The sequence below is a fragment of the Solea solea genome, chromosome 6 (genome assembly GCF_958295425.1).
Source record: "Solea solea chromosome 6, fSolSol10.1, whole genome shotgun sequence".
NCBI lineage: Eukaryota > Metazoa > Chordata > Actinopteri > Pleuronectiformes > Soleidae > Solea > Solea solea.
The window spans coordinates 9,426,887-9,451,886 of record NC_081139.1 but is presented as its reverse complement, the minus strand read 5'-3'; the positions used below and the strand labels follow the sequence as shown (position 1 = coordinate 9,451,886).

Genomic DNA, 25,000 nt, shown 5'->3' with positions numbered 1-25,000 from the left:
ATAAAGCTTGTAGTAGGAAGGAAATGGTTAGTGAACCATGTCAAATTTACAGTCTTGTTTATTGTTTATTATATATATTTATTTACAGATTTTACCCCCAAACCTTTCAACACATTTCTAGAAACTGAGGCTCAGTTGTACAAGTATGTATGTAAGTATGTAACACTACAAAGAAAATTAACCAACCTTTTTTTTATACTAATAGATAATAGAAATAGAATAGAGAGTAATTGGTGATCAGTGTGTTGCATTTTGAAAGTCAGTGTTTCTTGGTGAATAATAAAAATAAATATATATAGAATTTTAAATGAGACCAATGACGGTGTGCTTAAGTAAAGTTTGGTAAATTAAATAAATACAGTGGTCGAGCTGCCTGCAGTACCTCCAATGCTCAGCAGTTGTCCACACTTACGGAAGTACTGCAGTAACTAGTGTAAGTTTAGTCTGAATATGCACGATGTTGTGCCACAACTCTTATTTTGAAGGTCCCGTCGAAGACGAGGTGTGTCTTTGAGTTTCTAACCGTAACGTGACAGTTTGATGAATCACAGTCTCTCTTGTTGTTCTTCAGCTGCTTCTCCGGACTGAGAAGAACTGCAATCTTTGGACTTTTACTTATTACACAGAAGGAAGTGTTTTTTGTTTCGTCGCTGGAGCAGAAAGAGCCAGAATCTCTGCAATTTTCCTTTTTCTCTCTCTTCTTTTTCGACCGTTAGTCTTTGCTGGGATCAGTTCAGTCCGATGCAGACAGGTGATGGATGTCAGCAGGGTTCAAGGTAAGAAGCTGCACCTTTATCAAGGTTTTTTTTTTTTTTTTTTTTACCAAAGAATGTGGGAAAAAAGTGTGTAGAAATTGACTGAAAAGTGACTGTTTGTGGACAAAACGGCTGGACACCCTGAGATTCACAGTCCATGACTTCTTTATTTTCTCAAACGTAAAATGAAGACAAAAATATATTGAACTTAATCAACTGTAATCCATATTCAGTTATTTTAACTATATTGACCCAAAAAAACAGCTTCACATTAAAAATCCAAACAGTTCTCTTCAGTTGATATTTCCACTGAGGTAGATATACAGACTGAAAACAAAGTCAGACAAGTGATATTTTATTTTTCCTTTTCTTTGAAAAGGAAAGATAGGAGACAGAAGAGCGTTTTTTATTACATCTCACTGTGAGTCACAAGTTTGCCTGAGAGTGACTCGTCTCTGCAAATACACACACAAACACACGTTTGTCCAGCTGTCCTTGTTAGGACATTGTGTTGACTTCCATTCACTGAACACGACCTGACACCAGCACATCAGTGGCTTTAAAATAAAAAGCCACTGATGTATTTTAGGCACGGGGCCTTGTTTTTTTGTCTAATTTTCTCATATTTTTTCTTTATAAAAGTGTTGTTTAAACTCAGCCTGTACTTGACAGGAATGTTGCGTCTTAATTCCACCTCACTGTTCTGTTTTAATGCTATGATGACCACAGAATGGAGAGGGGTGTTTTTTTTTCTCTACCTTTGTGTCAGTGGAGTTAGTCACAGAGCTGGATCAACATCTCTGTAGACTCACTAGGACTAATAATGACGTGAGTAGGGCTGAAACTAAATGAATCGTCAACTATTTTGTCAGTGACTCGTTTTTTAAAGAATTAAAACAAGCTCAAATGTGAACATTTTCTGGTTCCTTTGCTCCACGTAACAAAGACATCATTAAAACTGAATTCTTTTCTACAAATCTACTCGGGATGACCTGTTTTGTGTCCAATACTGATACCGATATCACAACATTAAGTATCTACCGACACTGATATTAGTCTGACACATGTGTTTTACATCACTTAAATTACTTATCTGCTAATTACACACTAGGGCTGATGCATTAATGCTGCTCTCATACATACACAATTGACACGTTGATTCAATGGTGGATGGTAGGCGAGTCTGACACGTGGCACTAGTGTTGTGCCCCGAAAATACACACGCATGGAGAGAGTGTGAAGAATTTATTATAATTTACAGTGAAAGGTGACAGTGCTTGTGAGAATGTATGTTCACAAAAGACTTGAGGGTGAATCCAGGACAAAGCAACAAACAAAAATTCCAACTTCCCACCAACCAGAAACTGACAGGCCTCTCAAATGAAACAGAAAGCAAAGACACACACTAATCAAAACAGGTAACCCCCCCTACTGTGACTAAACACACAAATGGAATTTACACCAATATTCACACTATTTCCAATGAGAACACAGATCTCAGCCAGATTCAACAAAGTTTGTAACCGTGTCAGACTCACTGTTGCCTCCAAAATAACCCTCGACTCTTCTTCTGGGAGGACACCTTTAGTATTGGAGGTTAGTATGTGATGGCCATAGACTGTGTATAAACGTCTGTTCCGAGACCTTTAGATTGACAATTTGACAACTGTTATGACAGTATTTGCAACTGGAAATTCAGAGACGTCACCTATTGGATTTTGGATGCATTTGGGTAACGCTTGATACCATACAAAGGGCCTCTCCGCATGCAGTTTGCAATCCCCTATGTCAGCTGGGATTGGCACCAGCGCCTCCCATGACCCTCATGTGGATGATAAAGTGGTAGAAGATGGATGAATGAATTAATTTACACTTGGTTCTATTGATATACTTATTTTTATCTGGCACATGTGAACCACTCACTCACTCACTCTGGTCACATGATGGTGGCAGCAGTGCTAACTTTGTATTTTCAGCCTCGCCTTAGTGACGCATTTATGACTTGAAGGGTTTATCAATCATATCTAATTTTACATTTGTTTGTTTTTCTAATACCAGTAATGGACATATATTAGTACTGCATGTCGTATCAGCTCATCTCTAAAAGCTACCAGGCCTCACAGATGGCGAGGGATAGAAGCTCACTGCATCATGGGAAGTCCCCCAGCACTGTACGCCTATTGACAGATAAACAAGGAGATGTTCAGACTGGGACACTTCCAACTATGATGAACATGATCAAAACGATTTTCTCTGAGAAAAGGATCTATCAGTGAATACAAAAAACATCAACTCAAAGCCAGAGGTGGAAAGAGTACTGAAATATTCTACTCAAGTAAAAGTACCACTATTTTGATAACATTTTACTTAAGTACAAGTAAAAGTACTGGTCAATGTAATGTAAAAACCAAAGTAGCTTTGTAAAAGTTACTTTTATAACAAGGTTGGGGTTATTTCTTGTGTCATGCAAGAAGGACATGGGGACACAAATCTGACATTGATTATCTTTTTATTAAAGGCAAAGCTTTACAAATTAAAGTGCAGACAAAATAAAATATGTAATATCAGTCAAAATGGTTGAACTTTCTCACTCACTCAGGGACCTTAATTAGTGCCCATTCACCTGTCCTCATCATTCACCTATCCTCATCATTCACCTGTCCTCATCATTCACCTGTCCTTAACTTTCACTTGTCCTCATCATTCCCCTGTCCTACACATTTTAAAAATTACTTTAAAAAGTACAAAAAAACCCAGCTCAATTACAGTAACGTGAGTAAATGTAATTCATTACTTTCCACCTCTGCTCAAAGCTAAGAACAGACAAAGACCCCTGACCAGAGACCCTGTAACATCAAAAAGTGTTATGGTTAGTGGTTTGGGTTAAATAAAGACTAAAACTGTGTGCCTTTACATGTGAATAATATCAGTCACAATAGCAGATGAGGGAATGAGTGGTGAGTGGAAGCTGTCGGTGTAGATTGTTGGAGGAATGTGGTTCTGCAGCTGCTGCTGCTCAAGGACAATGTAAATGTGATTCAGGCGATGTTCATTCAGTTGTTCTGCCTCTATAATCATTGTGTTAGTATGCTGCTCTGCCGGTTACACCAGCTGGTTGTACGTACGTGTGTGTGTGTGTGTGTCCAGTGTTTAACAGTCTTAATCCAGTCAAATGTCGGCGACAGACCTGAGAGTTGCAGTTTGGTTCTGTACTTTGAGTTCTGCACACTTATATAACACAAGATAACACAAGATGATAACGTATACTGTTCACAAGCTGTTTAACCAGAACCTCATTTCAACTCCACGTCACGTAGGAAACGGAGGGGGAAAAAAACATGAACCATGACAAACAGACATAGATGTTATTGTGAAAAAAACAAACAAAAATACACAAAATCAATAACTAGTTCAACTCTGCGTGATGTGATTCATATTCAACTCAATTCCATTTTATTTGTATAGTACTGAAATAACATACATTATCTCAAGGCTCTGTACAACAACATTATACAAAATGAGCAAGCACTAGTTTATCAGTGGAGAGAAGAAGAAGTAATCTCTGACAGAATCTGTGCAGCTGCCTCGACCGGTTGGGGTGAAAGGGGGGGGGAGAAAGGACAAGATGGAGGTGAGGTAGAGATAGAAGTGAGAGACCTAGTGTAGGTGTGGCAATGCGGCATATATTGCAATGTATCAGAATACTGTAAGCAATGGCAATATATTGCTATCTATTTTAAGAAAGTAAAGACCATATGTTTTTATTTCAAAAACAATATTCAGGTTTTTGTCCAGTGAGACGAGTGCTCGGAGGTAAAAACATAAAATCACTGTTAAGAAAACCTGAGCATGATACATAGCTTTGATAACAGGGAAGAGCAGTGGATATCACATTTAAGCAATTGAGACAAAAGTGGTTTTTGGGGCTAAATTAAAAACTTTAAATGTAATTATCAACTAATATCAATTACTCGGCCTGTCATTTTGGCACTGAATGCTTTTATTGTGTGATTTTAGAAAAATGTAGTAAGTTGATTGTGCTGGAGCCGATCCAGGACACTTGGTCTCTGAAAGAAGCTCATTTTAGTTTCAGCTCGTCCTTTAACAGCCTTTCCTTTGCCGTTTCCTGAACATCACATCACATCTCATCATATCTATTTTTTCCTCCGCAGGAAATTATTTCATACCAGCCGCCAAATGAAAAGTCAGCATTTGTGTGAGACCAGTCTGGCATTTTTAAAAAGGCCCAGTTGTTTCTGAAAACAGCTGACAAATGTAGACTTTTGCAAATAAGTAAATAATAGGATGACTTTCAGTGGCAGATGAATCAATATGCAGTGATACTGACGTTTTACAGCAGGATGACGGATGAGTGGATGGATTGTCTCACTGTAGAAGTCAACACCACTGCACACATTACAAACAAATCAGACAAAATCCCAAATGGTAAACATTACCTGTAAAAACACTTTAGTGTCAGGTTGTTAAAACATGAACCGGCCAATTCACGGGAAAACCCCTCTAGTTTATAGAGAAATGTCACCATGTGAGTATTTAGAGCTGCGGGACAGTGTTTGTGTGACTGAGTCAAAACACAGTCAACTACTGTGCTCCAGCACAATGACAGCAGTGCTGCGGAGACTGATCGGGCTGTTTATAGACACAGAGACACCGAGGATGAAGCCACAAGTCAAGCTCTTCACAGGAACTGCTCAAAGTACACAGAGCCACCTGTTTACATCTGAACTCTGAAGGTTTACTGAAACACAGGCAGAGAGAGTGATGAGTAACAGATGGGGGGATTGGTAAATTTAACAGAACAAAGAAAGAGAAAGACCAAGATCTTAGAGAGAAAAGCAAGAGGCTGCAGAAAAAACTGTGTGTGTGTGTGTGTGTGTGTGTGTGTGTGTACTTGTATCTGTTACTTCTTCAGGACCTTTCCTGGCATAAAACGTGACCTTTTCAGTACCAGTTGTCCCATCGAGACCAAAACCTGGTCCTAATGGGACAGAATCTCATTTCTGAGGAACTGGTTAAGATTTAAAGGCTAAATGTTTTTATCGTTAGGTTATTCAGAACGTGTGTGTGTGTCCAGGGTGGGATGATTTGTGTGGAAAAATCACTGCTACTCCCAGGAATGAATGAGTCATTATACACTTAAAGACACACACACATATATCATGATTCCATTACTTACACGGTTCCATCAGTTTGTGTTGATTATAGTCGTCTTATCTTAGAACGCAGTGAATGAAGCCTTTGACCAAACAGTGTGATTACCAGAGCAGTCAGAACTCTTCTTCCCCGACAGTAACACAAATGCAGATTTCATGAAATTTGTATCACCCAAATCAAAGTGTAAGAGATAGTGCAGCTCTGGTTGTTTTAAATTAAAGAACTTAATTTGCCATTAGTACGCACAATTACAGTACGAGTTCTAAAGTTCTAAAATCTGAACACATAAAAGCTCACGGAGACACACTGCTGCCTCCATCAGTAAGTTCGGAAGTCTTATTTTGTTACTCTTGTGTTTAAATTCTTTGTTCAGATTTACTTTAGTGACACAAACTGACCACAGGAGGCAGCAGTAGACCAGCAGCTCTTGTGTTCTCTGTGGACTTTGGTGTGGGTAGTGTGAGTTTACAAACTTCAGTTTCCTGTTGGAAAGGTCTGTCTAACAGTGAGATAAAGAGGCAAACATATTCTTAAGTCATGGTAGACCTAAGCCGTCAGAACCTCATAAAACTGTTACTTTAAAGGTTTTGCAATAAATTTAAAGCCTGTGAAATTATAATTATGTAGTTTATTGTTCATTTTTTTATTAAAGCCTGTGAAATGTTTGCGCTAATGTGTCTCCTTCACTTGTTTCTGGATCTATTTCCTTCACACGGTGGTCAGGAGTTACAAAATGACTCAACACTGGTAGTTTATTAGTAAGTGTATCACATGATACACTCAAGATTAGCATTATGCTGGTTATATCTATGCAAACAGGAATATGTTTACTTACTGTGCAGACGCATTATATTTTATCTTATTGTATTTTACTCTATATTTTAGACTTAATTATTTAATGTTTTATTTCTTGTTATGAATCCCTGCACCTCACTTTAGGTCTATAAACATGTACTGACTGATAGAAACCACATGGGGGAGTGTGAACCTAAAACAAGCTCTAAACCGTCTATGGTCCAAACTGGTGTTTTTGTTCCCCGCTGATGAGGTTTGTGATGCCTTCATGTCTCAGGACATCTGTCAATCTGGTCTCCTTCTCTTGGATTCAAGCATCAGTTTAGATCTTTTCCGTGTCCATGTGGTGAAATATTCAGTGGCTGCTGGTCCCGTTTATAAGTGCTGTAAAATGATGCCTTGAAACCTAAATAGTTATTTATCTAATCTTGATCTGGTTTGTAACAAGATTGCTGTTTATTTTAGTTAAAAACTAATGTCTGATCAGTGAAACTAAATTCTTCCTCTCTTCTATACGTCCTTCTGGCAGGTCGAAGACACAGAGTGAAACTTCCTCCTTCTCTCTTCCCTCCTGACGGCTGGTCCCTCCGAGGGGTAAGAACAAAGCTTCCATGTAAAATACAGATTCATATTATTCACTCTATCTTCACCACAGCCCTAATTGTTAACTTAACCCTTAACCAACCCAAGAAACAACAACAACACTGGGTCTTACAAGTAGGAACACAAAGAATACAGGAACATTCTTACTCTGTGGATTAAACTGTGGATTGTTGTTCTTCATCATCTTTTGTTAGGTCAATAACATGGTAAAACAACCTAGAAATTGATCATCAAAATACATGGTTTTAGTGTTAGTTGTGTAGCTGAATAATATTCCGTTAATTGTCGCAGCCCTAATTTGATAAACATTATATATAGTAAACATTATATATAGTATAGTGGTATAGTAAATTCACTTTGATTTGTATTGTATTTTTTAGTCTTTATGTCGTTCCATTTTTCCTCTGTAGTTTATTTCCCTATATAAATAGTTTAGCTTGTCGTACACATGTAAGCAGGTATGTGCATTTTGGCCTTTCATACACTTACAGACTGTGGGTTGGGTCTCTGAAAACCTACATTTTCCCCTCAGCAATGATAACACTAGCTGAACCTTGGCCTCATGAAAGCAAACGTTATGATGCCACACAATTAACACAGAGGGAACACACGGTGACATTAGAAGCCAAAGATGTCGTTTTCCCTGTGTATACATTTACACTGTGAGCAGAGAGTGTGAAAAGCTTCACCACGATTTTTTCAAAAATATCCAAACTGGAAGTAAACAAGACAAGATATACGAGGAACTAAAGTACAGAGAAAAAAAAGACAGAACAACATAAACCACCGCTAATAAAACAACAGAAAACACCAACAGCACAAACCAAAATCTAAGGGAATCAGCGTCTGGAGAGTCATGACCAGGACAGAACACTTCTTCACAGTGTATTCTATACATGTGTCGATTAAGTTAGCGAACCAAAGCTGTGTATTCACTGACCGTCAGTGCTAATTGTTAGATCTTTGTAATAAAGTTAAAAGCGTTATTCGTCCAAGAGTGGAGACGATGAAAGAAGACAAAACAGCACTTATAAACCAGAGTTTATGATGTTTTTGTGTCAACGTCTCCACCGCTGGTGTCTCAATGTCTCCTGTAGCTCCTAATTATAGACGCCTGTTTCCCCCCCAATGGCCGTCACTTCCTGTTTGTCCAGTGGGAACTGAGTGGACCCACACACACACACACAGACACATTGTGAAAGGTTCCTGTTCCTAAGGGTCTGTTGATCCACTTAGACTGTGACCTGATGAGTTGGAGGAGCAGGACAAAGGTAGAGCGCAGCAGACGGAAGAAGAGAAAAGATAACGTTTAAAAACTTTTAAAAGTCTGACAGAGGATTAGAAGAAGCCTCTCCTGGATTAGCAGTGGAGGAGTAAAGGGAACCAAACAAGGTGGAGAGGAGACATACGAGAACCCACAATGTGACTGTGAAGGAGGTGATTCAAAGGAGGAGAGAGAGTCATCAGGCAATAAGAGGAGCAGGGAAAAGGAGAAGTGGTTTGGAGCGGTTGACTTTCATGTGGGGAGGAGAAACCAGAGGAGAGCCAATGTGACTGTGGGGTAAAAACAGGGTGACCTGGAGGCCGAGGAGCAGCAGGTGTTTGCAGAGAGAGAGAGAGAGAGAGAGAGTTCATTAACACTTGAACTGTGTTTGAGAAGCAGATCTGGTCCTGATGATGGGCTGCTGTCTCTTTGTTTACTATCGGGTGAGTGTGAACCATCAGTGATAATGATCACAATCAGGATCCTAAAGGTTTAAATGTTGACAGAGTCGATCCAATGCGTAAGTGAACTAAGCGGCCGCTTCCCAGTAGTGTGTGTGTGTGGAGTTCTTAACATATTTAAGTAGAAAATATAGAAAATATAAATAAGATAGACTGTAATTATTAAGATGTATGCAGTGCAGCATAGACATGTCCTGTCTTTTTTGTCAGTACACAATTTAGTTTGCTGTTGGGTTACACTTTATTTCATGTTGATGTCTGTTTTCAAAGACACTGAATCATGTGTATAATGTGTATAATGTGCAGACTGAAAGGAAGCAGTAATCTGTTCCCTGGGATGTTTTGAACCTTGTAGACTCTGCTCCGTCACACTGCAACATTTGCTTTAGTTGTTATGCATTGCAAACAGAACAAACAAACAAAAACGAGTGCAGGACTCATTTAAAACACTTCTTACATGGAGACGGACGTTTTAAAGATTAAGTCACAAGAGCAAATTTGTGTGTAATATCATGTTTCTTGACACCTACTATTATTTTGGATAACTTACCAACTTTCCAGAGATATATGTTTGGTAAATAAATCACAACTTCATTCATCTTTTGTTATTTTAAATATATACACATTATATGTAAAAGGCTGGAATGAATGCTGTGAATCTGTGAATTCCAGGCTAATCTCTGGGAATGATTGTCAAAGAGGATTTCAGCAGTGATTCCTAAGATGTTCAAAAGTAAAGGTTGAACTGTGTAATTTGTGTAGACCATATATGGACACGAGGAGCAGACTCCTCCTCTTCCTCCACCACCCGCTTTTTTTCTGTAGCAATAAGGGGTTAAAGGCACAGTCTGCCAGGTTATATAATGTCCGGACAACAACAACAACAACGTCTCAACACAATACTGAGCAAACGGCAGACTTCCTGCTATTGTTATACTCTGTTACACTGATCTCAACATCCTCTTCTTCCTCTCCTCTTTTCTTCTCTCCTCCTCTCCTCTCCTCTGTCCTCTTATCTTCTCATCCCCATCTCTTTAAACCTCCTCTTATCTTCCCTTTTCCCCTTTCTCTCCTTCACTCTCTCCTTTTATCCTCCCTTCATGTTGCACTCCATCTTCAATCACTCTCTCCTCTTCTGTACTCTTGTCTCCCCTCTCCTCACCCTTCTGTGGCTCCTTTCTTGTCTTCTGATCTTTTGCAGAACTTGTCTTCTACTCCACCTTTTCTCCTTGTGTCCTGGTCACATCCCTTTTTGGTTTTTTTCTCTTCTCTTCAAATATTTTTCTTCATACACTTCTTCCCTCTCCTCTCCTCTCCCCTCCTCTCCTCTGCCTCATCAGGTGTTTGTTTGTGATTTCTTTCTATTGTTTTATCGTCATGGCAACGTACAAGGAATGTTTTCCTTATTCTCACACTGCTGCACACGTGGAGTTTCTCTTCTGCTATGGTTTTGTCTTTCCACTAAATTTGCCTGGTCCTAAAAAATGGGGTGAGGTTTCTCATGCAAAAGACTTCCTCTAGAGTCTATCTTTAATTGTCAGTGGGTTCATTTTTACTAGAAAATTACTTTTATTCATTTAACATGTAACTGAAAATGGTTTTGGTGTTTTGAACAGCATAACTCAACATATAAAGGATGTGTTTGGATGTGAGTTATGGCCCAAACAAGAAATGATCAGATGTTGGTAGTGATCTGGACAGGGTTTCAGAAGTGAAACAAACAAACAAAAACATTGTTATCGTTGCAGGATAAGGCAGTGTATTGACACTGTGGGAAACTGAGCAGCTCTGGCAGGGAGTTGTGTTCTCTGAGTGCTTTCACTGGTTTAATATGTGCTGTTACACCTGTTACTGTGTTCTGTTTGTTGCAGAAGAAGAGGAAGCAGGCGAGCAGAGATGCAGACTCCCTTAGCCTCTGCAGTCTGGACATCAATGTAAGTTCAGCTCCATAACTTCTCTGTGGTGACTGTTGAATTGTATCCATATAAGGCTGCACACTGTGGTCACAGTCTGTGCTCAAGTGTAATGATATTACTGAAAAAGAGCTATACAGCGTTTGCTGTATAAAGTTAAACATGGAAAATAGCTGTCACAAAATTTGAGCTTTAGAGAGAAAATTAATGCAGTGTGATGTTTATAGTCTCTGTCATAATATTTTATTACTCAAACCATTCAATCCAATGTGGCCTTTCCCTTCAAGATGACCCAGCTTCGATCCTTAGGCAAGTTGTCCATTATGGGTCGCCAAATATCCATAAAAATGTTATCATTCCCCTTTAAATTGGAGTGTCTTTTTTTAACATTTGACTTTGCAACCACAACTGTTAAAGCTTAACTTTCGGGTTTTTTTTGTTGTTGTTGATGTTATTATTCAGCCTCAGCCAACATTTTTTTTTGCTGTGTCCATATAAAAACTGTCTCTGTCAAGCAAAACTATCAAACCTGCCTGAGGGAGTGTTTATGTATATACTCTAGTAGTGCAGGGGCGGGTGGGGGCAACATGCATTTATCTCATCAAACTGCTGAACATTCTGGGATTTTTATTGAACTTCTGGAACTTTCCATGGGCTTTCCATGGGCTCCTCTTTGTGTTTTCAGTCTTACTCTGACCTGTTTGAAGCATTTTGCTTTACTTGTACAATGTTGCTGTTGCCTCCGTCTGTCTTGATATAAAATGAATCACTTCCAGTGTGCTGCACAGGTAATGTTGCCAGGAAACACAGATAAAGTCGTGTGGAGCTGATAGGCTTCATCAGCATCGTTTGAACTAGCTTTACAATCACTTGACTGTAACAGACGTTTGTTTGTATTTAAAATTCATGCACTGCAGTTTCAGGGACCATTAACCCTAGTCTGGGTGATAATGTTTAGAGACATGTTGTATATGATTGTTATTCCCCATCATTAGAATATACACCACTCTTTATGAGACACATAAAATACATGAAATCAAACACAATGAAAAATTTGGAGGAACAGGTAGAAAAATGTGACTCATGCAGCCATAACAATAATCACTTTAGAAATTAGAATTTATCCTCATCACGAGTGTCGCGGGGGGAGAAATCCCACACACACACGGGGAGAACATGCAAACTGGGTCTTCTTGCTGCAAAGGCAAGAGTGGTAACCACTACACCAACCGTGTGGCCCTATATGGAGGGATAATAGTAATAATAAGAAGATTGAGAAAAGGAAACCTTCTGAATCTTCGTAAAGAAAAGCCCAGTGTGTCTCTGTCACAGTAGGTTGTCCTTCAAACATTAATGTTTTGGAGGCTTTCGGTCATGTCAGACCTCCTCTCCCGAACGCGTCTGTATTTTTAGCCATCTGCCAGCAGACCGTTCCTTCCCGGGCGTTTCCCTCTCTGCTCAGTCTTGCACAGGATGTACACCCTGTTCAATACACTTCAGTGTGACAAACAGACCCAACCAAGCCATCAGTTTTATGTTGTTACAAACCAGCGCTGGTAGATAAAGAGCCAGGCATGAATTACACCCTATTGTTTCTTTACTCTTACTCATTGAGTCACATAGAGTCACATTGTGCTCTTATTGAAAATACAGGAACTGGAGAGCACTTAATCTGATTTAAGGGTCACAGGGTTCATATTTTATATCATAATCTTTATTTTTTAATAATTTTATAGGTCCATAATTTTGTGAACTTTAAGTACAGTTTTGAGGTACATGTTTCTGATGCTTTACTATTCATAGACTTGCCAAATCACATGTATGTCAATGTTAAAATGTTATTATATCATCATTATTATTCTTAAATTGTCTTTATTTCTCTGTGCAAAACTCAAAATAATCCCTCATTTTGAAACAATATGTGGCATTTTTGACTATAATCTGTTTGAAACTATTACTAATAATTTGAATAATGAATCTAGATGGTTAAATGAGTCTTGGTGTCATTTAGAGATGCAGCATATTCACTGAGGAGCTTTCTGTTTGGCACCAGAGTGCTTATTGACATTTTCACTAGTTAATTAAAATCTGGTGAATCCCTCAGGGTGATTGAATAACAGTTATTGATTTTGGTCCTGTGAAATGACAGTGCACTGGTTACTAAACTGTGTGGGAAGATCATTTTATTGTGTTATTGTGTGTAAGTGTTCCATAACATCCCTTGTAAACTCTGTCTTCTACAGTAAAGCGACCATCTTCCCGTTTAGAGCCCATCCTATCAGTCAAGGTTCAGTTCAATATTCACCGTGTAAAAGTTTTACGCGGTTTTACACAGAACATTGCGATCCTGAGCTGTACTGTAACGTGTTACTATTACAGTCAGGATGAAATCAGGCAGGTTTAGCAGGAATCTGTTCTTGGGCTGGTAGTTCTGGGCATCCATGACCGACTGTCTCATTTACAGACAATGTAATGTGAGTCAGACGAGCAGCTATTGGCAAGTATACCAGTGAGGTGTGTTCCATGTTATGTTCAAGGTCAGTGACTCAGATCTTTTCAAAGGAAACCGAAGAAAGTGCATCTAAAAATGGCACTTTTCTTTTAGTTTTCACTATCTATTACTTATTTTTCTAGGTCATTCAATTTGTTTTAGAATTTGTACAGAAAAAGTAAAACACATCTTTTTTTGGTCGGTATGTCACCAACCACCAAACAAAAAACCCCATAATATTCACTTTATAATGAATTAATATAAAATAATAGAGTGAATGTTGAGCAGCTACAACAAGAGGGATGATTCATTATCATTCTAGTTGCCAATGAGTTCAGTGGTGTGCAATTAATCGGATAATTTGCTGAGAATAAAATGTTATTATTTCTCAATCATGTGAGGATTTGCTGTCTTACATGATCATAAATGGAATAACTTTGTAATTTGGTTGGACAATGTACCAACTCTGGGGCTTTATTTAACTGTGTTTATTTAACTTAACCTCAATCAGCAAACAAAATTGACGTTGTCAAGTCTTTGTCCTGAGTCATTCGCTGAGTCCCCACAGTGTCTCTTTGCAAACATGTACAGTATATAACCCCTAAACCATGTGCAACACAAGTGTACATTTAAAACCAGGACAGAGCTCCCCCCATCTCTTTTTAATCATCATTGATTGATCATGAAATGAGCAGCAGGCTCCAGTATCAGCTCCACTAGCAGCCATGGTCATGATATACAGTACAGTACGTTGTGTCCTTTTGTTATGTGACATTGAATTATATTGATCTCCCAAACACAACTGAAATTAATTAGTTATGTTGTTATGTATGGTTTGAATGTAACACACATATGTTTACATTTAAAAGATTTGCACGACAATTTTCAGTCAAGCATTGGAATCAATTAAATGTAAGCCTAATAGTGAAAACATACTGATTTCACTGTAAATATGTGTCCAGCAAAGATGTCTTAATGTCAGTGTTTTTTGAACCAATCTCAAAAAAGAAAGACTGGCAATGTATTTGGGTGTAGACCGATGGGCTGTGGTGACTTACTATCTTTTGGGACTTTGCATTGTTCCATTGAGATGAATCTACCTTATTGTAAGATATTTAACAATTTCAACAATTTAAGAAGATGCTATTGTGACCGTGTACAGTCCCCACCCACAGAGGACAATGTCTTCACTTTTTATTACGACCACTTTCTATTTTAGAGATGATTCCTATGTAAACTGTTGACAGTGTGGTCTGTGGAAACCACCTCACCACTAACAACCCCCCCAGGCTTTCTCATCACACATTCCAGTTCCACAGAAAAAACGTTAAATATGTATAAATATAAACATGCTAAAGCGTTTCCACAACTGATAAAAAAAAAAGTGATGAAAAGGGAGGTGAGGTGAGGGAGAGGAAGTAAAGTGAGTGAGTGAGTGAGTGAGTGAATGAGTGAGTGAGTCAGAGAGAGAGAGTGAGAGAGTCAGAAGGGAAATGACCTTCACTGAGAGCCAGAAAGCTTTAACAGAACTTAAAAGAACAAATAATGCAGAAGAACAAGATCCAGAGCTTCTCATGGTCTGAACTGCAGGTTTTTTTTTTTTAACCCTGTTAGCGGCAAATCCTTACTGGACTCTTTCATCTGAGGTCTGCGGCCACCAGAACTGAGCCGAAGATCTGTCTGAAAGCGGTGCTGCTCCTGTGCTGGATCCAGATCTTTTGCTTCGTTTGGTCCTTTGTTAACATCAGGCGTGTTTGGTACATTACCACAGCAGAGGCTGAGAAGCTGATCCAGACATGTAGCCAGTACTGATGATCTGTTAATCTGACTTAAACTCTGGTATCAAACGGCGACCAGACCAGATTTTGCACGGTCTGGTACTTGCTGGGATCTCAGCTGCTTTCATGAGCTTTTTGGATACTGAAGACTCAGCGGATGCTCTATCAGACCTTTCTTTAAGTTTTGCTGGCAACAGAGAAGTGTTGGACACAAAGATCCTTGTCTTTTCAGGATCAGATGTATTTTGACTCCTTCTGTGGATGCTCTGGTGTTTACTGAGTGCTTGTATCAATACCAGACTCAAACCTGCGTGAACATTTGACAGGTTTAAACATATATCTTTTTGGACGCTCCCTTGATACTGGGAATGGTCCAGATCCTGTGCTGGGATTTGGTGTGAGCAGTATGGTGGAGGGCCAGAAACCCCTCTTCCTGCTGGTACAGCTGTTAAAGTCTGGACGCTCTGTAGAGTTCAGCAAAGGGAAAAGCAGCAGCATGAGAAAACTGCTGGAGGTAAGAGAGAGGAAATCCCCTTTATGGAAACACATCCTTATTGAACTGGGTTAATGTGCCTCACTCACTAAAATGTGTATGTTTATCAATGCAGTCTTTATTGTCATGTTGTTGTATCTTCTCTTAACTCGTGTCACACACACTCTCAATGCTTTGTTTTAATTCTATTCACATTAATGACTCATGGATACAGTTTGTTAATTTAATGTAAAGATAGAGATTTTATTTAATATAACTGTAAATCTGATCTAAATCTAAAAATACAGATTTTTTTTTTTTTTAAATAATTACAGTATTACCTATAATAATGTTATAATTGTGAAATAAGTTTTACCACAATAACGTATTTGAAAATGACTGTGAGAGTTATTTTCTCCCATCGTGTTAAATATGGGTAATTGATCAAGCTTCAAACCCTTTATCTCTTCATGATCAGTTAGTTTAGTAATATAGGACATGGTGAAACCAGCAAATATTAACATTTGCAATACTGGAACCACAGAATGTTTGCTGGTGTTTCTGCCCAAAAAACAGTAATTAAAACTAATATATATTAATCTTTCAAATAAGTGACAAGTCAACAACACTTCCATCTTGTGGATGTGTTGTTAATAGTCATTTTTGACTCACAGGTGTCAGACTGTAAAAGAGGTTCACTGTGAGTCACATACTCGGTACTCGTGGTTTTTTTTATTTCTCATTTTCATAGTTTACCATGAGTTTCATGAGTTTAATCGTAAATATATGAGACCGTGTGAGGCATTCTGCTGTAATGAGGTAACTAGACCAACTGAATTGATCGTTGTCATATTGAATCAACTGAAAACCCATTACAACATGTCCAATGGAAACTTCCCAAGTGTAGAGCAAATATACACATCAGTGCATTTTAAAACAAATGATATTGTCAGCACATACAACAGTGTCATCTGATAAGATAGGGAAAACACTGAACTCATTTACATTAGCTCCTCCCTTAGAGAAATCAAGGACACAAATAAAAATCTGCATGGAGTTTGCTTGTTCTCCCCATGTGTGTGTGGGTTTTCTTCGGGTTCTATGGTTTCCTTCCACAGTCCAAAAACATTGGGGATTAGGTAAACTGGAAATTCTAAATTGACTGTAGGTGTGAATGTGAGAGTGGATGGCTGTTTGTCCCTGTATGTGGTCCTGTGATGGACTGGCGACCTGTCCAGGGTATACACCACCTTTCGTCCTGTCCTATGTCAGCTGAGATTGGCACCAGTTCCCCCCGAGACCCTCATGTGGAGGATAAAACAGTAGAAGAAGGATGGGTGGATGGTTCTTGACAGAGTACAAAGTTTAATGGTCAGCTGACTGAGTGCTGAAGACATACTATACACACACACACAGAGTTTGTTTTAGTCTCTATCCAGGACATGCAGTATGTTGGTGTGGCTGTGTGTGTAACACACAGGATGTAGCCTACTGTCTGGACTTCAGTTCTCTCTCTCTCTCTCTCTTTGTGTATGTGTGGACGTAAGTTTTGTTTTATAGTATAATATGTGATCAAACTCTGTTCTCCTGCAGGAGCCCAGCACCAAGCGCAGTAAGCCTGTATCTAGGGTGGCATCTCTGGCCAACCTGCTGCCACCCGTCAAGACCACGCCGCTGAAGAGGATTGGTCAGACGCTGCAGGTAAATCAGTGGTTGTTAAACTTGTTGTTAAAATTGTCACTGAGACTCAGAGACTCTTACTTTGGTGTGACGTGGATGGTCGAGAGAGTCAGGAAAAATAGAGAAGAGAGACAGGAGATGACTTGGGATTGACCATCAATGGTTCACTATAATTGCAAGTCAAATATCAGAATTCCAGATGTTGAAACAAGCAGGTTTTTCTCTTATTAAATGTAATAAACATATTTTTTTTTTTCTTCCTTTGCGCAGCGCTCCATTAGTTTTCGTAATGTAAGTCAGACAGAGAGAGCTGCTCCTCCTCCTCCTCCTCCTGCTTCCTCCTCAACTACGATGAAGACGCGCACTATCTCAGCGACTGTCTCCAACTCCTCTTCCACGGCTGCAACAAGGAACTCCACAGCCACAGCTGCCAAGCGCCGGGACAGCAAACTTTGGAGCGAGACATTTGATGTCCGTATGGGAGCGATGCAATCTCTGAGCCCCAAAGAGATAAAACGACAAGAGGTGAGAATCAATCGCTGTTGCGTCATCAACCCAGCACACTCAAATCTAATTCACAGTCTAAAACAATCCGCAGTTGACTTTTAACCTAAAATTGCTCGATCTCTTCCTGCAGGCCATATTTGAGTTGGCTCAGGGCGAGCAAGACTTAGTGGAGGATCTCAAGTTGGCTAAGAAGGTAAACAAAGCTTTTGTGTTTCTTATTCTTCAAGCATTTACTTTCATCTACATTTATAAATGACCTGTATTTTTTTGAGTATGTCCATGTGAGTATGAATGCTTGTGTACTGCAGGCCTACCATGACCCAATGCTGAAGCTATCAATCATGACGGAGGAGGAACTGAACCAGATCTTTGGCACTCTGGACTCACTGATACCCCTGCATGAAGGTCTGTTGAAGCATATTGATGGAAGAGCTCTAATAAAGATGGCTACGTGTCTTAAAGTTTCAAACGGGCAGGTACTCAAGTGAAAAATCTCCCTGGATATGGTTCTGCTCTGGACCTTGTCGTTTCTGCTTTGTCTGTGACATTATGGTCTGGCAATACATTGTCTTCCTCGTCCTTACTGGCAGAGAGCGTGTTGTAGGATAACAATATGGTGTATATTTGTGTAAGACTGCAGAGTTGATACATGACAACTGTAGAGTCACCTGAATGTAATTCAATTCAATTCAATTCAACAACTTTATTTATCCCCGCAGGGCAATTCAGTTTGCAGCCTCAGTCACATAGAACGTACAAACAAAAACAACACATACAGCAACTACTCTGTCAGTACCACAGGTAGGCATGGGCAATTGGAGCTAGCAGCAAGTAAAAATTGAAGAGATAAATATTGAATGAATAAATATACACATTAAGACTCTCAAGTTTACACTGTGTTCTGTGAACTGTGTTCAATAAGCTGTCAGGCACATTGAATATATTTCCAAATCTGTTTGTCTCCCCCTGGGGGGGCAAGGTGACGCCACCTCAAGTGCATCAAGCAGAATTCCTGACTGAGGATGTGGTCAGGAGCTTTCTTGATAACCTTTTTTTTCTAGATGAAGCTTAAGTCAGTTAGCTGGACTCTTGGAACAGACTTTGATAATGCTGCTGAGACAGTTCTTCTCGTTCACAGATAGACCATAAAGCCAACAAATAAAAGAAAACGTCAACAGACTTTCAATAAAGGAATGATAAAAGTTACATAAAATGCTCTTAGAAGCATTAAAAGAATGTAATTGCCATGACTCTCGTGCTGGGTCTCGATCCTGACTCTGCAAAAACCCCTTTCAGACCTGTGCTGCTTTATGATTATCAGGTGGACATTTAAGAAATAGGATCTGTATAAGCACCCAGATAATTTTTACCATAAAATACTGATGTTAATGCAACAACATCAACAACGTAAAAGAGTTACTTACTCATCTTTAACCTGAGGAATGTGAAGAAGGAGAGGTATTTCAACTACCTGACCCCTTTACATCTTTTTTTTACAATTGTTTGGATCTCCTCAGATCTGCTCAGTTGCCTCAGAGATGCCAGAAAAGCTGACGGGTCCACAGAACATGTGGGACACATCCTGATAGACTGGGTGAATGAGCGCTTTCCTTATCTTTATTAAACATATCGAGCATAAGTGCACAATTAACATAAAAGTAAACTCTTCAATAACATGGCCTCTGTCTTTCTGTCCCTGCAGCTGCCCTGTCTCTCCTCCTACACTCCGTACTGCAGTAATCAGGTAAAGGCCAAGGCCTTGCTGGACCGGAAGAAGCAGGATCGGCGAGTCCAGGACTTCTTGCAGCGCTGTCTCCAGTCACCCTTTAGCAGGAAGTTGGACCTATGGAATTTCCTAGACATTCCTCGCAGCCGACTGGTGAAATATCCGCTGCTTCTCCGGGAGATCCTGAAACACACGCCCAACGACAACGCAGATCGGCAGCACCTGGAGGAGGCGGTGAGGAAAATAAATGTTCAGACCTTTATCCTACATGACTAGTCCAACCCAGACAAGTTAAATACATTTTCTTAAACCAGTCAGAATTGAAATGTCTGGAATAACAACTGGTGATGATTGACATTGCTTCAGGTACGTGATTTAAAGGTCGCATTCATTTTCTCATAGACACCATGGCATTTTTTTTTGTTTGTGAAAAAAACAAGTGTAAGTATGTCGTGTTGTTTTCTTCTTGCATTAGAGCAAATTTGCTCCTGTGCAACAGCATGAGCTCTGCACAGTTCATCCTTTTATGTTTTTATCAAGTGCATGTATGTAGTTTGGTAGCTACATATACAGGGGGTTGGATTTGATTTAGTCTGTTCTTCTGTGCTTCTCAGGTGCTCATGGTTCAGAGTGTGGTTGCAGACATCAACCAGCACACGGGGGAATCAGAGTGTCAGTACTACAAGGATCGTCTTTTGTACACAGAGGAAGGACAGAGAGATGAACTCATTGACCGGTCCAGGACCCTCAGCTGCCATGGAGAGCTGAAGAACAACAGAGGACTCGTCAGTAGATTTCAACACTTTTATACAACTTTGTTCCCCCTGTTTAATCTGTTCTTTATTAAGTTCTTAAATCCAAAGGTTTGGGTCCTGTTGAGGCTTTTTACAGATATACCATTCATGTGTGTGGAAACCATTGAACTACAAGTCAATTACAACTATCAGAAAGCAAAGAAACATTACACTAACATCTCCAACTCTTTCTCTGTCTTTCCATGTCTTTCCAGAAGCTTCATGTCTTTCTGTTCCAGGACATCCTGGTTATCACCAGGTCACTTTCACTCAATGACCAGTCATTCACCTACCAGCTCTGCCGCCAGCCAATCCCCATCCGGCAGCTCGACCTGGAGGATCTATCGGACGGAGAGATGAGAGTGAGCGGCTCCATCAGAGGCGCTTTCAGCAACAACGAACGGAGTTAGTACTGCACAAATATGCAATGAACCACAGTAGCATTTCAGTTTGTCATTTTAGCAGAGCAAATCCTAATACAGGCGTCATAAGTGGAATGTGTTAATATACTTTGATTGTGTCCACATATTTTTGTCCACAAAGTGTGCATGGTAGTTTATTATTTTGGTGACTGGATTTCATTTTCATACTGACATCTGTGTATATTTTCTGTGTATACATATTGATCATCATTCTTTTCACAAGGTTTATATATTTTTTGTGAAATGATATACCGATATATCCTTCCTATTTATATTCTCACAGGCTGTATCTTATATAGACTCTCATTCATGTGAATAGATTTCAACATTAAAAAACGCTCATTTAAAACCTGCTTACTTGTTGTCTGATGAAGCCTGACCATTATAACCTTTCATGTTTCCCGCTATCACTCTCTTCTTTTCAGCAAAGAACTTCTTCCGGGTTTCATGTCGTACTGCAGGTCAGCCTCAGAGCCACTGTTTCCAGGCCAGCGACGCCTTCAACAAACAGCAGTGGATCAATTGCATCAGACAAGCCAAGGAAGCCGCAGCACTGACTGGAGACCAGCCATCGCACACAGGACAGTGTCTGGAGACAAGACTTGGTAGAACAACACCGAGTTTACAAGGTGATCCAGGGATTGATGTTGAAAAGGGGACGTGGGGGGAGATGGAGCCCGGGCTTGGTTTGGAAGGAAAGGATGCTCTGACTGGAGTTAGAGAGCTGAGCTTAGATAAAGAGGCTGATGTAGATCCGACTCCAAAAACAATGAGTGGTGCGGCCATGGAGACAGATTTGACTCCAGATGATGTGACAAGGTTTGAATTAGATGGAGAAACAGGGATGGACAGTGAGCTGAGGCTGATGGTCAGTGAGGCAGAGACAGGGGAGATGGAGACAGGGCTGGGTTCCTGTGATGAGACACGGGCAGAGCCAGTAACTATGGATGCAGGAGGAGGAGAAGAAGGAGAGACGATCAGCAGAAGTGACATTGATGATCCCTCCTCCCTTCTCTCCTCTACTCCTCCCACTCAAGAGGAAGAGGATGTCATTGAGGGGGTGCAGATTGGTGATAAGGAAGAGGAGGAGCTTGACACAGATACCATTGAGGCTGAATCACTGGAAGACGAGGAGCTAACCCTCAGGTGCTGATACAAGGACCAAGTGAACCAGGATACACAGAAGGACTCTCGATGCTGCCTGTCACATGTGGGATTTGATGATGAAATGTCTGAAAGCACATCAATCAATTCAAATCAATCAATCAAGAACATTGTAACTGTTGCTGGTAACACTGTGTTCTAGAATGTCAAAGCAACTGTCACCCAAAACTCTGGAACACTGATCTTGTCACATGTGATGAGGCTGTAGCAACTGCACGGACGCTTTAAGAACTGGGAATCAGTGGTGCTTCATTCACAGGCTCCGAATTACAACAGATTTGCTCAGGTTATGTGTTATAACGACTCTCTGACTCCCCCTCACACAAATAGAACAGAAAACTTTCACTGACATCTGTCTCCTCAAGTGTCAAGGTTTTAATGTTCATTGGACCAAAATGCTCATATTATGATCAAAAGACAGTTTTTTTCATGCTCGTAAAACGTCTATGGTTTCACTGCCTTTTGAATACGAGGAGAGAAGTCACTGTCACGTGAACTGCAGCTGTGGCCACAATGCCAACGATCATCCCACATACCAACACTGACCTTGAACAATCTTCACTCTGAATAACGCTGCGTCCCACATCAGTGACACTACGATGACGCAAGGGTGCAAACATTTATTTTTTATTTTTAAGTTTTATTCCTGGCTTCTTCCTGAGTTTATTCCTGGATAGTTAACATTCGCTCACTTTCTAATATTTTGCAGTTGATCTGCCTTTGACCAGTGGCTTTCACCTCTGAATTAATTCCACAGCTGTTCAAACTGCTGACAACATCATACTATTCCAATATTAAAACAAAATAAATTTAATTTGTAAGGACAGTGAAAATCACTTTCTTTGTTTGTGGTTAAAATGATCATGGTCTACATGGACAGAACAATACCTATAGCAATATGATTGCACTCGCTGTATTGTCATGATACACAGTCAAACTATTTAAGTCAATATCAGACTGACGAATGGGATTAATGCTTCCCTAGCGCTAACAGGCTGATTATAATATCTTGTGCATAGTATACATGTGTGCACACGAGCAGATCAGTATGTGCACATTAACTGACAAGTCATGTCAGAATAAAAAGCAAAAGGCAATAAAATAGAATGATGTTGCACAATCACAATTGAGGTCTCAAACTCGACTCAAATTAAAAACAGTGAAAAGAAATGAGTCTTTCACAGTGAAAGACCCAGGAAAGTTAGCAACAAATGGCCAAATAGTGCGCGGAATAAAACGACTCTGATGTAAATACTACACATCAATATATTATAAAAGTTGGCTTTGTAAATGCTCAGCACTAACTTTACATCTCCATTGTTGAGATTTGGTTTAGTTAGTATGCAGAAGAGCTACTTCAGTTGGTTCAAAAGTAATCATCTCACACTTGTATCTATCAATTCTGCTCTATTTTTATGTCATTTGAAGGATTACGTTATTATTCATTAAGGATTGTATTAACTTGGATTTGATCTCCTAGCAGCATTCCAAATGTGATCATTGATTTTCTCTTTGAATCGTCTGTGTCCAGTGCTTTTTCTTCCATGTTCTGTAAAATCCACGGCAGGACTTTGGTTGTGAAAATCAAAGAGGTCCTGATGGCGAGGCCCAGTGTGCATGTACTACATATGTACAGTATATGTAAACTATTATGTAAAGAATGTACAGTTTCTATATGAATGTAGGAACAAAGCTATTATGTTTATTACATACATATACTCTAGATGTGTATGTTAAACATTACTTACAGTGGCTGGACAATCCATTTAATACATTTCCAGTGTGATGATGATGATGATAAATTCAAGGGTTTAGTTACATCAAAGAAAAGAGTTGAGCAACCCTAGACAAAACCTTTGCACACTGTCTCTTTCTTTTTATTCTGTTGAGTAAAAAAAATAAAAATAAAAAGGCAATAGTTAGCTGATGTATTAGCTAATGTTTTCATTGTCAGAATGCAAAACATCAATAAATGTTTTTTAAGGAGGCTGTCTCTGACTGAATGGTTACTAGTGGAAGTGTTTAAGTGAAGACAAGCTAAAGTAAAACCATCGGCCAATATTCATTAATTAACATCTATTAACCAGACTAGTCTAGCCCTCCTCCCACTGTTAACGTAATTATAATATCATTTTTTAAGCATTTCCTGTTTTTTGTTGTTTTTTGGCTGTGGTTTACTGAAGAAACTTTTTCAGATTTTCATACTTTTTTTCAATATTTACCTTTTTTCTCAATAGGCAATTAATTTAGAGGACACATCTTGCAGACAATCAAATTAACACAATGTAATTTACACGGAATGTAGCAAAACACTGATTTCAATATAAGTACAACAAGATACACGACAAAGAAAGTCAGTGCACAGATACAAAAAGGTAACAAAGGCTGTGGGTGTTATACTATGAAGGTAAGTGTTTCAAAGTGAAATAATTCAGCACACAAATCATGCAATTTGAGTTCAAGATTTGCAAAACTGTGATTTTAAATATCAATTGTGTACGACCAATGAAAGCGGGCTTCGAGTTCAGCAGTTTGGAGTCATGTTTTGGATAAACAAGCTTCATGTTTTCATTTGTGCGTATTAAACGGGAGGGAGAGTTAAAACTATAAACCAGGGGTGTCAAACATATGGCCCGTGGGCCAGAACCGGCCCACCAGAGGGTCCAATCCTGCTGGCCAGATTGGACCCTCTGGTGGGCCATCACATCACACAACATACATACATGTATATATGTATATATGTACAGATACCTGTGACTAAATGGTTTGTGCTGTAGATCCACTGTGATCTGTAAGTTATGTACATAAGGCATATGTGTAAATGGTAAATTTAGGCATAATAGTTTTGAATATTTATTTATAGGTTATTATGTTATTATGCGTTGTATGTGGCCCCTGAACTGAAATGAGAATGACAGGCCAGGCATTGTAGGGAGTAATTGACACCACCAGGTGGCAGTAATACAACTATATGGAGACAAGCTGTCGAAATCACCACGG

The 25,000-nt window shown here is 39.4% G+C and overlaps 1 protein-coding gene across 4 annotated transcripts; it reads left to right on the top strand.

Annotated features, from left to right (window-relative positions):
• The first annotated feature begins 527 nt into the window (after nucleotides 1-527).
• On the top strand, nucleotides 528-23,986 carry arhgef3 (Rho guanine nucleotide exchange factor (GEF) 3). Of its 4 annotated transcripts, none has more exons than XM_058632504.1 (12): nucleotides 528-776; nucleotides 7,255-7,319; nucleotides 10,928-10,987; nucleotides 17,301-17,408; nucleotides 17,658-17,912; nucleotides 18,025-18,087; nucleotides 18,203-18,299; nucleotides 19,412-19,488; nucleotides 19,597-19,854; nucleotides 20,235-20,405; nucleotides 20,630-20,819; nucleotides 21,262-23,986. In XM_058632504.1, the coding sequence occupies exons 1-12, from the start codon at nucleotides 755-757 to the stop codon at nucleotides 21,987-21,989; spliced, it is 2,094 nt and encodes a 697-aa protein (XP_058488487.1). In that variant the 5' UTR covers nucleotides 528-754; the 3' UTR covers nucleotides 21,990-23,986. The 4 variants fall into 4 exon arrangements, with proteins under 4 accessions (XP_058488487.1, XP_058488486.1, XP_058488489.1 ...); XM_058632503.1 differs by having other exon boundaries at nucleotides 10,925-10,987; XM_058632506.1 differs by lacking the exons at nucleotides 528-776; nucleotides 7,255-7,319 and adding an exon at nucleotides 8,553-9,035.
• The last annotated feature ends 1,014 nt before the right edge of the window (nucleotides 23,987-25,000 follow it).